The 15,374-nt window shown below is 34.2% G+C and overlaps 1 protein-coding gene across 1 annotated transcript; it reads left to right on the top strand.

The window, feature by feature from the left end:
* Positions 1–7,755: 7,755 nt before the first annotated feature.
* On the top strand, positions 7,756–10,863 carry LOC142615534 (putative serine/threonine-protein kinase PIX13). Its single transcript, XM_075788271.1, has 5 exons — positions 7,756–7,780; positions 7,870–8,588; positions 9,187–9,322; positions 9,443–9,585; positions 9,862–10,863. Exons 1-5 carry the CDS (start codon positions 7,756–7,758, stop codon positions 10,048–10,050), a joined length of 1,212 nt encoding a protein of 403 aa, XP_075644386.1. The 3' UTR covers positions 10,051–10,863.
* The last annotated feature ends 4,511 nt before the right edge of the window (positions 10,864–15,374 follow it).

The following is a 15,374-nucleotide window of genomic DNA, read 5'->3' as shown; positions in this document are numbered from 1 at the left end:
CCAAATAATACTTAACCCTCAATAGGTAAAAGAAAATTATTCACCTAAAAATAATAACTTATTTCTTACCCGTAGCTAATTTAATTTGTTTCACTTATGTCAATTATATAGGCTGCTACATCATACAACCAAATAAAAATTATAAATTTTCTGTCAAGCATTTTATCAAATACTATGGATTCAAAATAAAATATATGATTACTCTTGGGCTCTTTGCACTTTGAATCCCACAAAAGTTTTGCCTCCATTGGCGCTTTGAATGTGACCCAATCCATAGAGATACATGTATTTGTGCTCCGACTACATGTGGCTTGGAGGAGCTTGATTTATTGATTAAGCTTCTTCCTCATTGATCTTTCTACCTGCCCAACAAAACCAAATTAGTTACTCAACCTGTCTTTGCCTTAGGGTCTAAATATTACTCAATTTAACTAATTTTCTTAATCACATCCTCATGTAACATATTTAAATCACTCACCAAAAGCCAAATCATAAATTACAAAAACAGTATGGCTCAGTAAAAATCTCAGCCAGTAAACAGTTCAAATGAAAAGAAACAAACCACCATCTAGTTCGATTATCAAAAACCCATTACCAAACAACAACAAAGAATGAACAAATTGAGTATTAGTATTTTGTACCTCTTAGATATTGAAGAAGGGTTTGATAAATTAGGGGCTGGTGGCATTTTCTCCTTGTGTTTAGTGACTTTAGTCCCCGGCCAAAACATGGTAAAGTTGAAGCTTCAATCTACCCGAGTCTATCTTCCCTTAAACATTGCAAACCGTAAACTTAGTATCCCAAATAAAATATTGAAAAAAAAAATTGAAAGAAAGAAACAAAGAGAGAGAGTTGGCAATATTTATTTATTTACAGACACTAAGAAATGAGCTTTTATCCATGAACTCAAAGAGGAATCGTTGATCCATCAATATATAATTTTCAAAAGAAATAGGTACAATAGTGTGCGTTTAATTGAAAGGGGAAGTGAAAGAGTTTTTTGTTTGTGTTTTTGCTAGAAGAAATGAAGAGTTAAGAAAGAGAATGAATGAAATTTAAAAATTTTAAGATGGGTTTGATCTCAACAAAAATTACTTGGAAAGTATAATATTATTGTAAAGGTGTAATAGTGCAAAGCTTGGTCTCACTTTGCCAGGTGCTTATACATATTGTGCATTTAAATTTGAACGGGGAAGTGAAAGTTTTTTATTTGTCCGGAAGAAGTGAATAGTTTTTTTTTTTTTATGGAAAGAAGTGAAGAGTTAGGAGAGAGGAAGAAGTGAATTGATTTTTGATGAAGCAATAAGTGCTAAACATAAAAGCTACATTGTTTTAATTTTTGAAGTTGGAAAACATTATTTCATAATAAAGAGGATTGCAAAGAACTCATATAGAGTGCCACATGGCAGAACCTTATGCACTCTCACATGAGGTCTCTGCTTTTATATATATATTGATGTGGCGGATGTGGCACAATTCTCCAAGGTAATAATCTACGAAATGTAAGATCAATTTCGACAAACTCTAAGAATGTAGATTGGTTTTATAATTGTCATGATTCATGAAACAGATGCATGGATTAGAAATCAGAAATTTAGTTTTATTACATTGGGAAATTTCTAGAACTGGTGGCCGTAAGTTGTAACCCTCCACTATCTCAATGGCGTGCAAATTTTTTTTTTTTTTTTTCTCAAATGAAAATAAGTTAACAGACATTTTTAATATAAAAGATAAAAATAGTGGACCACTGGACCCTTTACCACTAGTGCTGACTTTTGATGACAATTATTACTTATCCATAAGTTTGAAGTCACGACTTACATTTTATATGGATTTTAGAGTTGTGTATTAATTTCTTCTAATCCTCTTCCCGCATGCAGCAAAAATTCGAAAAAGTGATCCAAAAAGCATAGATTCTGGCTTACATGAAACAGATGCTGCTCAGACAAATGAAGTGGATCTTGTTGTTGAAGATAAAGAATCCAACAGCTCTAACAAAGAAATTCTTACTTCCTTGGGAGAATGTTCCCTGGACCAAAACAATGAGAGGGATCAAAAACAATCGGGGGATTGCATCAGCGAGCAGCTTGGAGGTATAAATTTATCAAATGAAGATCAAAATGATGAGAGGAATCAAAGCCAGTCTGAGGATTGTTATGGTGAGCAACTTGGGGGTGTAAACTTATCCCATAACTACCAAAGCAGTGACATTGATAAAATTGAATCATGTGACAACTCAGACCCTGGTAGTCTAATTCGTGAAGAAACAAGTACATCACTAGTGGAGGATTCATTCCTCCCATCAACCAGGCCTCTAGTCGTCAGATATGGAATGGAACAAATACAATTCCAGACTTCACTAAGGAGCTTCCCATTTTATCACTCTTCCCAACTGACAAGTCTGGCATTGATGCCAATCCAGAATCCAAGGAAACACCTCCAAGATTCAATCATTATTCCAATTCCATTGTGTCATTATTCCCACCTGCTACTTCTCCAAATCCTTCCATACTCTCCTCATTTCCGCAAGTATTTCCACCACCTAATGGACAAGCAGCTCTTTCCATTCCGTTACACTTCCCACCTACCATGTCTGATACTAGTTCAGAATCTAACGAAACACCTAATGGACAAACAACTCTTTCCATTCCATTACACTTCCCACCCACCATGTCTGATACTAGTTCAGAATCTAATTAAACATTTAATGGAAAACAAATCTTTCCAACCCATTACTCTTTCCTGCCTACGAGTCTGAGACAGAGACAGATGATAGTACTAATTCAGAATCTAATGAAACATTTCGCACTATTACCTCAAGACAGATGGTAGTAAAAGGTAGTCACTGGCAGCCGTTATTAAAACAAATGATGCCACAAGCCCAGATGTCCTGCAATATGCAACAAGCACAAGCAGCCCAGACAACTAATACCACCTCCTCTGCACCTTCTGCAAGTGGGTATAGTCATCAAAGAAACCTCCGTGAACAGCTGCAGCTGCTGCAGCATCAACAGATGCAGGTGCTGCGGCAGATGCTGCAGCAGCAGCTGAAGATTCAAATCCCTGCTGATGATTCAAATCCAGAAGTCGTTTGAGAGTTCTAAGCAACAAGCACAAGCAGCACAGTCAACTAATATCACGTCCTCAAATGGGATGTGGTCGTTCAATACCCTAGGCATACTTACTAACATCAGCACTTCTGATCCTCCAAGCAGGGATGGCCAAACATAAAGGTGAACTGACCCGAAACTTTTGGGTATTATCCGACATATCATGAGTAAAAACAATCGGGTGGGTCAGGTTTGGGTAAAAACCATATGCAACTACTTTGGTTGTGGCAGTAATTTCTGGGTTGTTGCTGGTGATTTGGTGGCTACATTTGATCATGTTGTGGGTTTGTGGTGTGTGGATCTCTCTCTCATTTTCTTTTTCCTTTGCTTATTGGCCAAATCTTTCCCATCTTCTTTCTTCTGTCCTTTTCTCTCTCATCTTTTTTGAAAAGGTATTTGGTATCAAATGTTATTATCTTAGCAGTATCAAAATTCAATAAATATAAGACATGTCAGCAAAAAATAACTAACCTACTAATAATTGAAAGACATGTGTAGTGGATAGTTATTTTGTACATATGTCTCTCGTTTATTGGATTTTGATATGAATGTAGTATCATTTGATATAAAATACATTTTCCATCTTTCTTTCCATGAATTAATGACTAGATTTGGGTTTGGCCAAATTTTTGTGGTGAATTTAGTGCGGTTGGGTAATTGGGTTAATTCAAGAGAAAAAAATATAATACATCTATCAATTAATAATTATATCATGTGCATATGTAATAAAAATCAACAATAAGATATGAGAAATTTACATGCTATAAATTATATTATTCAAGAGCCTCACAAGAAATTTGGATTCTCTCCTAGCAAGTTAAGATTAACAATAGCTTTTTTTTTTTTTTTTTTTTTCCCCTCTTCTCACACCCTTTGCAAGTGTTGCCTTGATAATATTTATAATATTCAGAAAGGATATGACCAGCCATAAAATCTTTTCTATCATAATAACAATTTATGTAGCAGATATGTTACATTCATTAATAAATAACTTCATTAATTAGATTCATTAATGAAGAAGTTCATTAACGTGTCATTACTTTTGTAACTCCATACTAACGCATTGTTTCATCTATCGTTTATATCTAGCATCACTATAATGACAACACCTCTTATACGACACAAGTGCATGAATCTCATTATGGAAGGACTATAGATATTATTATGTACTAACAATTGAAAGACTAACCCTTATTGTCTTTCATAGTCTGAGCAATTTTAACTTACACCTCCTTTCCATCATGGTCAAATAATGTACCTATAGGAATAGGCTACATCATGATGGATATGGTCAAGTCAAGGACTATAACAAAATGATTCATAATCTTAGGGTCTGTTTGAGATCCACTTATTTTGTTGAAACTGAAAACTTTTGTTAAAAGTAAAAAATTTAGTACAGTAGGACTCATGAATAGTACCAAAAAATTCAGTAAGGCTCATAAATAGTAGTAAAAATAAGCTAAGTAGTAAAATAAGTTGGCAAAAAATAAGCTATCGAAATGCAACCTTAGTCTACAAAATCAAGTAGACATATATCAATATACCAATATTTTGCACCATAAAAATATTGCAAAATTTCACAAGAAATTTTGAATAATAAATTATTGATAATAAAGACATCATAAAATATCATGTTGGGCCATATTATTCTAACACAAAATACCCCTAAAATGTTGAAGATGGCCCAAATACTACGAAAAACTCAAAAATGAATAAGTAAAAAATGTGAAATATTCACTCACACACACATCACCCTAGTGTCACACATTTCAAATACATACCACATATTTTGCCAATAAAACTTCCAATGGTTCGTGTAAGTGGGTCTCGAATGCTAAGGGTTTGGTAGAAACTCACAACCTGTAACAATAAGCATAACATTAATGTTTTTACCTTCTTCTTTTTTTATGCTGACATTAAAACCAAGGCAAAAATACATTTTTTGGTCTCTATGTTTTGACTTGAATTCCATTTTGGTCACTACTTTATAATTTTACTGCATTTAGTTCATAAAATAAAAAAGCGTTCTAGTTTTGGTCCTTACTGTTATCTTACAAATAGAAATAATCTATGTGGCATTTAAAAACTTCCATGTCAGACCATAATTAGTATTTTTTTTTTCTCTTGAACCAAATAAAATAAGAAATTTTTTTTAGATAAATAACATTCACAAATCAAAAACAATAATTGTAACAAAAAAAACTAATGCTATTATACATAATAATTACTAAGAAAATTCAATGATACTACATACTAGTCTAAAACTTATAAAAATATAAAGGAAAAATGGTTAATACCTTTTCATATTTTTGAAAGACGCCATATAATATTGCTTCCACAATATGCGAAAGATTCAATTCTTTTATACTAGCAATGTTGAGGGGTTCTACAACCAGCGGCATTTTGAACTACAAAACTTGTCCGACAAAATCCCTAATAGTTTCATTTTGTTCCAAATGTTAAGAGGTTATTAAATTGGACAATTGAAAATTGGTGGACAAAATGTTGATATCCCCAGACCGCATTGGGTATGTTGTAATTTACCTTATAAAGATGCAAGTGAAATGACATTGCTCACCCTCTAAATAACATTGCTTATCCTCTAAAACGTCGCACTCTAAAATGCGAAAAATGATCCAAATACTGCTAAAACCTCAAAAAAGAGTAAGTAAAAAGATTAAAAGACTCACACACACATCACCCTAGTGCCATTCATTTCAAATACATACCACATCTTTCTCCAAGAAGACTTCCAAGGTTTCTAGCAAGTGAGATCTAAATGCCAAAAGAACCGGTATCCACAAAACCGATAGAAACAACTTGTAAAAATAACCATAACCATAACATTTTATATTTTATATATTTTTTAATGTTAACACTAAAGCCAAATCTCCACCTAACAATATATTGATGTGCTTTATACAACTCTTATAACATATTCAGCAACATATCCAATGAATTTTTAGACACAGGCAAATAGTTTTAACAACATCCAAAGTTTGTATCAAATATTTTTGGAAATCATAGTTGCTTGAATTAAAATTTTTTTGAAATATCTGTCATCATCCAAGTCTACAAATTTGTTAATGGACTTCATAATTCTCTCTTGGGCCTTCCCTTTTAAAAGTTTCTTTGCCTTTTGGATTAAATGACAACTATTTATTTGCCTTTGCATTTGCTAGTTCTCTCTTTGAAGTTGAGCAATGACCATAGTTGAGTCATCTCTAGATGACTCAACTTAATGTGTTTTTGAAACTTTTAACCCTTTCACATATAGCTTTGACTATAGTGAAAAGTTATTTATTGTTAGATTGAGTTCCATGGAAAGTTGATTCTGAAGGGAAGTGGAAGATTTTTTATGGGTTTCAAATAACTTGTGAGCATGAAAGAGTGGTACAAGAATTGGGGATTTTTTAATATTGTTATTTTCATAGCATTAATTGTTGAATGTTTTTTTTATCTACCCTAAAAGTTGCAACCTTCAAAAGATCTCTTTCGGGAAGAGTACACGTATATATTGTTTCTTAGTCTATTGGAATAATTGAAATATTTATTTGAATTTCTGTGTATTTGAGGTAGTGGGATGTTATAAGTCCTTCGAACTAGTAGTGTCTCTCATTTTAAACAAGTTCAAGCATATGTTGAAAATATGCTTACAATTAATAAAATGGAAAAGAAAAAATATCTATTATATATCACGTCACTTTTGGCACTTGATTTGTTGGCGCTTGAACCTTCCTATCATGTATCATTCATAGCCTAGTTTTATTGTCAATATTCAGTATTTTTTGTGGTACATTTGTTTAAAATGTATGAATTGGTGGAGGCAGACCATTTTCTACTCAATTTGTTTTTGTTTTTGTTTTTTTTTTTTTTTTTTTTTTTTTTTTTTTTTTTTTTTTTTTTGTGTGCAAGATAGTAAAAAGATGTAAATATTCTAATAAGTTAACCAAAAAAGGCTAATCCAAACCACTTGCACACGAGCATTATGTCATGATAGTGATAGTAAACTTTTTGTTACCAATATGAAACTTAATAGGAACAAACTCATAATCAATTAATTAGTAGCAACTGATAGTATATAAATAATTGTAAACTTGTAATAATCAGTTAATTGGGAAAAGCTAGCAGAGCTTACGAACTTGGGAAAATTAAATCCCGTGGACCTAGCTAGCAGAGCTTATGAACTTGGGCTGATTCAGTACATGGGAAAAGTCAAGGATAAGCCCCATGAAAGCTCAGTGCCTAACTCAATCCAAATGAGCATTAGGACCACAAGACCAATTGTTGAGATAGATTTGCTAAGACCCACAAAGAACTCAGAACAATCCAAATGATGTAAGGCCCTATTGTATAGCAATTAAGCCATAGCAAGATATGAAAACTGTCGGGAAGTAGATGAGCGGAAGACTCAAAGTCACAGTTTTGACAAATAGAGCTACCAAACGCACTTTGTCGCTACTAAAAAACTGTTTAGCGCAAGGAAACTACCTCTTCTGGAAAGTGAACTTGGCCGTTGGTCTAGTCAGTCAAGCGGAAAGGAACGCGAAAGTCCATGAGAAAGTATCTTCGCTGAAGCTTCCAAATTTTTCATACGTAATTCTTTCGCTCTCAATCTCCCAAATTTTTTCTGTCCAATACCAGTATGAGGAAGCATCAAGTTGATTCAGGTAAGTTTCAAAAATTTGAGTCAGACAAGAAAATTGTAGTGACTGAATACTATATAATTTCAACTTTAAACATTTCTGTATTTCGTAATTTTTGGTTGCAAAATTTGTTGCCAACAACTCGGACGGTGGTAGTACTGTAAGGGAAGAAAGAAGTGAATTACTAGTAGAGTACTCTGTTTTCCCATCAGCCAACTCAGAGTCCGGCAGTTTTAGCTTGACAAGGAATGGAACAAATCCAGACTCCCCTATTTCCATTCCATCAATCTTCCCAGCCATTAACACAGATAGTGAAAATGATGGCAGTTCAGAATCCAACGAAACATCTCCAACGTTCTCTCATAATTCCAATTCCGTAGTGTCATTCTTCCCACCAGCCTGGTCTGCAACAGACAGTCCCGAAAATTATGAGATAATAATTACAAATCCTTCCATTCCATTAATATTCCCACCCACCATTTCTGAGACTGAGACCGACAATAGTTGTTCAGAGTCTAACGAATCACCTCGTGCACAATTCTCTTGTTCCATAGTGTCACTATTCCCACCAGCCAGGTCTCAATCAGACAGTAGTAGCTCCAAAAATGATGAAATAATACTTGGTCAGATCTCGCCCACCCCAAACTTGAGGATCTTCAGTTTTACAGAATTAAAGGTTGCAACCAAGAATTTTAGACCTGATACAGTACTTGGTGAAGGAGGATTTGGGCAGGTCTTTAAGGGTTTGCTCAAGGATAAATGGCAATCCAAGAGTGGAAATTGGATGGTAATTGCTGTCAAAAAATTGAGCCCCGAGAGCGTGGAGTGGCAGGTAATTCTACCCAACTTGCTAGGGAAGAATATATAGTTGTGAAGTTTATGTGTTTTGAATTCCTTTAGAGTGGACATTGCAAACAATCCCATATTTCATGATGATAACTAAATTGAACCCTTTGATATATTATATCCAAAAAAAAAACCTTGGATATGTTATATTGCTGTGTCTTAAAGAAAAAAAAAATTGCAGAGAAAAAAAAAAAAAAAGAGAGGAAATAATGTACCCAGTTGTGATTTGGTTTACTTTGGCTGAACTGCAGCTTCCTCATTGCTACTAAGTCTGGGGTAGACAATGCTATTCTGGTTAAGAATGATTAGTGCAAATGGTGCCTAACATAACTAAATTTAGTGGAGATCAAGGCTTTATAGACAATTAATTAACTGATGTTGTGAATGCTTGTTCTTTATTAAATTTAGCCACAGTTCTTGTTTTTCTAAACCCCCCCCCCCCCCCCACACACACACACACACACACACACACACACATGCATTATTTGGAGTTTGGTTAGATGTTTCACTAATTTGATTTTTAACATTACATTCAAACAATTTTAAATATGTATGCTTATCTCAGTGCTAATTTATTGGTGTAGTCAGAGGTGAATTTCTTAGGAAGGCTCTCTCATCCTAACCTAATCAGGCTGTTAGGCTACTGCTGGGAGAACAGAGAGTTACTCCTCATTTATGAATACATGCAAAATGGCAGCCTAGAAAACCATCTTTTTGGAAGTAAGAGCTTAAAACATAATTGAATTCTATTACTTTCCATATGTGCAGGGAATGTGCTGTGAATGTGATTCAAATATAAAAGTTCATTTGGTTCACCATACACATCTTTTATTTATGCAGAGTGGTCAGCTGTTCAGCCACTTCCATGGGATATACGGCTTAAGATTGCAATTGGAGCAGCTCGGGGCCTGGCATTTTTGCACACATCTGATATAAAAATTATTTATGGAGATTTTAAGGCCTCCAATATACTGCTGGATGGGGTGAATTTCTATTGAAAAGTGAATAGCTATCAAACTACAAGAGATACACTAAGGAATGAAATATTGCTACTGTCCCTAGCCCATTGATTATTATATCATCTTTTCATCTTGTTCACATTTTCAACCTTTATGTACACCCATTTTTCCCTTTGTGAACCCACCTCTCACAATTGATCCACCACGTCATGGAATTAAGGAGTTTAAAAATTCCTTGCTCACAAAAAGAATGTCTCACAAATAAATTTTGAACTTGTCTAACTTTTGGTTTTATTGCAGTCCTATACTGCCAAGATATCAGACTTTGGCTTGGCAAAGTTGGGTCCATCAGCTAGTCAATCACATGTGACAACACAAGCAATGGGAACGTATGGTTATGCAGCTCTAGGGTATGTTCCCACAGGTATTATTTCTGCCAAAACTTTTGGACTTTTGGTGCTCTTAAGGCCAAATGAGGGTGAGGCTTAAGCTTGACCTAAATTTTGGCAAACATCAGCTACTTAACCCTGAATGTCTTAAAAGCTGTGCCTTGCCAATATGTTATGCTGATTATACAGGGCCTCTGTTCGTCAAGAGCGACGTGTATGGTTTTGGTGTTGTTTTAGTTGAGCTACTAACAGGTTTACCGGCACTTGATACAAATCATCCAAGTCGGAAACATAATCTGGTGGATTGGATCAAACCATATCTATCAGAAATAAGAAAGTTGAAACAAATCATGGACCCCCGGTTGGAGGGAAAATATCCACCCAAGGCTGCATTCCATATATCTCAGCTTGCTCTAAAGTGCCTTGCAGCTGAACCTAAGCTCCGAGCATCAATGAAAGAAGTTTTAGAAAAATTGGAATGGTTTGAAGATGCCAGTCAAAGACCAAGGGAGCCTAGAAATTATGCTAGTCATCCTATGGTTCATTGACAATGCCAGCAGCCTTTGCACCATCATCCTCCACTTCATCCTAGACTGGATGGAAATCCAGCCTACCAAAATTCATCCCGAGTAAGGTGACTTTGATACATCTGCTACATGCAAGCATAATTCTTCGCTTGTATGCTGATTGTTACTCATGAAAAACAACAATTCCCACTTTATTTTTTAACTTTCATTAATGTGATCTTTTGTAAGTTACAATGAGTATTATTATTTTACTGGTGACTTGTATGTACTGAATGAGTATTTAGCTGCGGGATTGTAATTGTATAGAAGGTCTGGTGAGTTGTGCTTAACAGCTTAAGGATGTGTTACAAAGTTATTAGCTTTGTTCCCGAAGCCTACATATTATATATTGGGATCCATTAGTTTGAATATGAAGAATTCTTTCTGCTCAAGTTTCTCATTCTGGTGAGTTTTGACATTTTATAGCTTGTAATTATTAAAGTAGTGAAGAAAAGAAACTTGATTAGCATCATCTTATCAGTAATGTGAAAAATATACTTGTATGTTTATATAATCTTTTCAATGTTTTCATACAACCATGTGGAGGATTGAGGAGCAGTGTTGTGCTTGTGGACCTTTTTGGTTCTGGTGACGATTCATTTTTGTCAAAGAGACATCAAGATCTCATTCTTTCTGAGTGCATGTCATGCATCTGAATTTTTAGTTGATAAACTAGTAAAACCCATCTGATATCACAGCTCCCGTGTTTAAATTGAAGAGCATCACAGGGTAGTTTTATTTAATGGATTCTTATATCGGATAGAGGTGTGTTAATTTCTTATACGCTATCAGCAATAGAATGGGTTAAACAATTCAAAGAACCCAATACAGGGAATGCAAATTGAGGTTGCATTTGGATTTGAGGATTTAAAAAAAAATTGCTACTATAATTCAACAGCACATAAAAGATTTGAGTTTAGAACATTTTTCTCAAACAAAAGCACTAGTGAGTTGTGATATTATGGATTTAAAACGCCATTATACACCTACCTATTTTAAATTCTAAATTTGTATTTCTATATATATAAGCTAAAACGTAACATTTAATATTGTGTTAAGCTATGATTTTTCTTATAACATTAGTGTTGTCTTATTCCATGATAAAAAGTGTTGTAATTGCATAAATTTGTTTCCTTGCATTTTTGTGAGATTTTATTTTATTGGATTTAGTATTAAATTGGTGAAGACACAAGCTTAATTGAAGATCAAGTGGATTTCGCGAGAAGTTTGCAAGAAGCTAACCCACAAAGTAGCCACGTGAGAAGCATAGGACTGGAAACTAAAGAGTCGTGCCAAGCTGTCAGTTTCACGAGTGTTTTGTAGGTAAGGTCTTCTCACGAGATACTTGTGAAACATTCTTCCTAGAGGATTTTTAAGTGTGACTTTTTTACGCTTTATCCATACTATGTATACCCTTATTACCCACAGAAATTGTAAGGAGGTCATTCAGAAAGAAAAACCCTAGATAGGTTTTTTACAATACACACACCCATCTTTTAGAAAGAGAGAGCTACTTATCCTTAGTGAGAAATCATTCTAGCCTCTTCTCATTCCCCCTCCCATTGTCATACCTTGAAAGGAGATTTGTATCCAAACACAATCCACACATTTTCAAAGTGTAGAGAGTGTTTTGGAGCTTGGGAAGCTTTTGGGATTTGCCAAAAGAAGCCGGTGAGGCTGTGAATGCAATCAGGCGTATTACAGGATTCGGAGAGCTAAAGAAGACAAGGCTTCGAGAAGTCAGTTGATAGCAAGAGCTTAGAGGGCTCAAGTACATGGGGTAGACTAGGCTTGGAGGGTCTTTTGTTATTCGTGTACTCTAACTTTTTTTTCTAGTAGATCGATTACCGCTTGGAGAGCGGAGGAGAGGTTTTTCACCGAGTTCTTCGGTTTCCTCTTCAATAACACGTCTTAGTGTTATCTTGTAATTACATCTCTCTTCCTTTACTCTTGTACTTTACTTTTATTGTTTGTTGTTTATGTTTATGCACTAGCGTAATATCGGTACATTGCGCGCATTTACTCTTGTTTCTGCACTTTGATTAAGTAAGAGTAAAAACAATCTAGCCGTAATTTTTAATTAGGGTTCCAAACAAGCTCTTGTGTTTTACACAAATTTGAGCTTTCATATTGCTATGCTCTTGTTGAGCCACATTATACTTTTTTTTCTTTTTCTTTTTAAATCATTTTTCTCTTTATGATTTTTAATTTTTTTTTTACATAAAATAATTTAAAACAGATTATGGACACACATTATTATTCATTAGATACATATATTTGACTATTTAACTACCAAAATTGATCTCAACTTTTCATTTTCTTCTTTCAAAATTTGAAGTAATTGTTAAAATTGATTAATTCATTATTTTTGTCAATGGATAAAATTAACATTTCAAGTATCCAAACCAAAATTTAGCACCCAAATCTCCAACCCAGAGATGGCTTGAGCGTCTCTTCATTTATCTATCATTATAGTGTTTCTTCTTCCAAAATTTCAATTTTTCACAACATTATCTCTCTCTCTCACTCATACATTGATTATTTATTTAAGTTTTACAATGTTATATATACCAATGCACATTTTAGATATTTGGACATATGTGAATCATGTTAAGAACATATGTTATTTAGAATTAGCTAATCCTTTGACAAAACGCACTTTACTTATAATTGGGTAGATCTAAGATGTGTTTAATACTTCAAAGAACAAAAGTTCAAGTCTAGTATCAAAGCCATGAAGATTAGACTAAGAAACAAGTGAAAAAAAATTGTTCATTAAAGCTGGACAGATTCTCGATAGTTGCCAACAAATAATATCTATTGAGGATTAATGAATCTTGACAGATAGCTCGTCAGATATATTTATCGAGCTCTCGACAAATAGCTCTACAATTGTATTTATCGAGAATTACAAAATTCAGATTTTCAGATCTGATTTTCGGCCTATGTTGACATGTATGTGTAAGGTTTCTTTCTCACAACCCTAGACATATATATGGCTTATTTTCAAGGCCGTCACATAAAAGAATACTAAGAGAACAAATGCAAAAAGTGACCAAATGCTTATTCTCTCTGAAAGAAGCTATTACGTCTGTGCGCATTAGGGTTTTGTAACCAAGTGCTTCTTAATCTTCATTGTTGATGAAGTGAAAAACTTTGTAGCCAACATCTTCTTCAAGTTGGTGAGTTAGTTACATACTGGAAGCCGTGATCATTGGTTAGTCACGTACTAGGATCCGTGCAAAAGGGTGACGTTCATATATTGAAGAATTTAGAGGTTCTGAAGCGGTAGAAGATTTCTGCTGTAAGTTCATCTACGGGGATTGTACAGTTTAAGGAAAAAGGTTTTGTACTAGAGCTAAAACTTCTTTTTATTATTGTAAATTGCTTTTCAGGAAGGTTTCCCTCCCAGATTTTTTACTATGAAAGCAATTTGTTTCATTAGTTTTTCTAGGTCATCATATCTTGTCTTATTTATTTTTCCGTTGTACATGATATTAATGTTTGGTTTTTTAACAAGGTTTATTCATAATCAATCTAATTAACAACTTGAGTTTAAAACTTGTTAATTCAATTAACCGGGGTCTAAATTTCCCAACATTAGATATAATCACCCATCATCTATAACAAAAAATTTAGCACAATACTAATTCTTTTTCCATATTTTTCAATCAAGCTTTAGTTTTCACTTTTCACCATTTTGATAAGACATCAAGTATCAAGTGTCTCTTCATTTATCTACCGTTATAGTACTTTCTCTTCCAAAATTTCAATTTTCACAACTTTATCTCTCTCTCTCTCTCTCACTCATATATTGATTATTTATTTAAGTTTTACAATGTTATATATACTAATATACATTCTAGATACAATCACTAGTCATTTACCAAAAAAAAAAGGCACAATACTAATTGTTCTCCATATTTTTCAATCAAATTTTAGTTTTCACTATTTTGAGAAGACCAATATTTTTGTTAGAAACTTTCAAAGTTAAGGCAACAATAAAAAGACCATTGTGGTAAACAAAACACACAACTAAAAAATGATTTTTTTTTTCTTTCGGTTTTCTTTCTTATTTAGTATTCTTGCATTTTTTTTTTTGAAATGATTTTGTTGTTTCCAAAATTTTCAAGTCGTCTAATATATTGCTAGATGCACTGTGGACTGCCAAGGTGTCTGATTTGGGCCATTTTGTGAAGTGTTTCGTAGTAGATGGGGTAGAGCATTTTTCTGATCTGGTAGAGATGGGAGCCTTGGATTACATGGACCCCGAGTACACAAGACATCTTAATTTGCAATTGAGAATGAAAACTGATGTGTACAACTGGAGGAGTATTGCTAGAAATGTTGTCCGGTACAGAGCTACATTGCCCAAAATTTCGCAGGGTTTTGGACCCAAAAGTACCACCACCTACCCCATTTGAAAGAAAGGCAGTGGCACATGTTGGGTCCCTAGCTTTGGATTGTGCAAGTCTAAATGGTCCAGATCGTCCCTCAATGAATGAGATTGTAATTAGCCTACAAAGAGCCTTGGATGCGTGGGTGGATCAAGATCCTGAAGAGTGTTCACTTAATGATTAGGTTAACAGTCGTTAACCTAAACATTAATGATTAGGCGTGGTTAAACTCCTATAACGCATCATGACTGTTTGAACTTGAAATTGTGAATCAATCAGATGATGGGGAAACTAAATCGAGAGGATTGGCAGAATAACTTGGAGAATTGCAACAGAAAGATGACGCGAATGACCGTTATATTGCTGCTCTGAGATGAGAAACATTAGGTAGGAACCCATATGTGAGAAGGTCAATAGAGAAGAAAAGTAGAGAGTTATTGTCTGCTTAAAAATAATGGCAA

This window comes from Castanea sativa, chromosome 11 (assembly GCF_040712315.1).
Source record: "Castanea sativa cultivar Marrone di Chiusa Pesio chromosome 11, ASM4071231v1".
Lineage (NCBI taxonomy): Eukaryota > Viridiplantae > Streptophyta > Magnoliopsida > Fagales > Fagaceae > Castanea > Castanea sativa.
The sequence above is the reverse complement of the archived record's forward strand: the minus strand, read 5'-3'. Positions and strand labels throughout refer to the sequence as shown.

Bases quoted from the DNA above. Each gene is read 5' to 3' on its own strand.
- LOC142615534 (XM_075788271.1), top strand. From the start codon at position 7,756: ATGAGGAAGCATCAAGTTGATTCAG. The intron at 8,589-9,186 runs GTAATTCTACCC...TTATTGGTGTAG, and splicing joins CCGAGAGCGTGGAGTGGCAG to TCAGAGGTGAATTTCTTAGG. The intron at 9,323-9,442 runs GTAAGAGCTTAA...TTATTTATGCAG, and splicing joins AGAAAACCATCTTTTTGGAA to AGTGGTCAGCTGTTCAGCCA.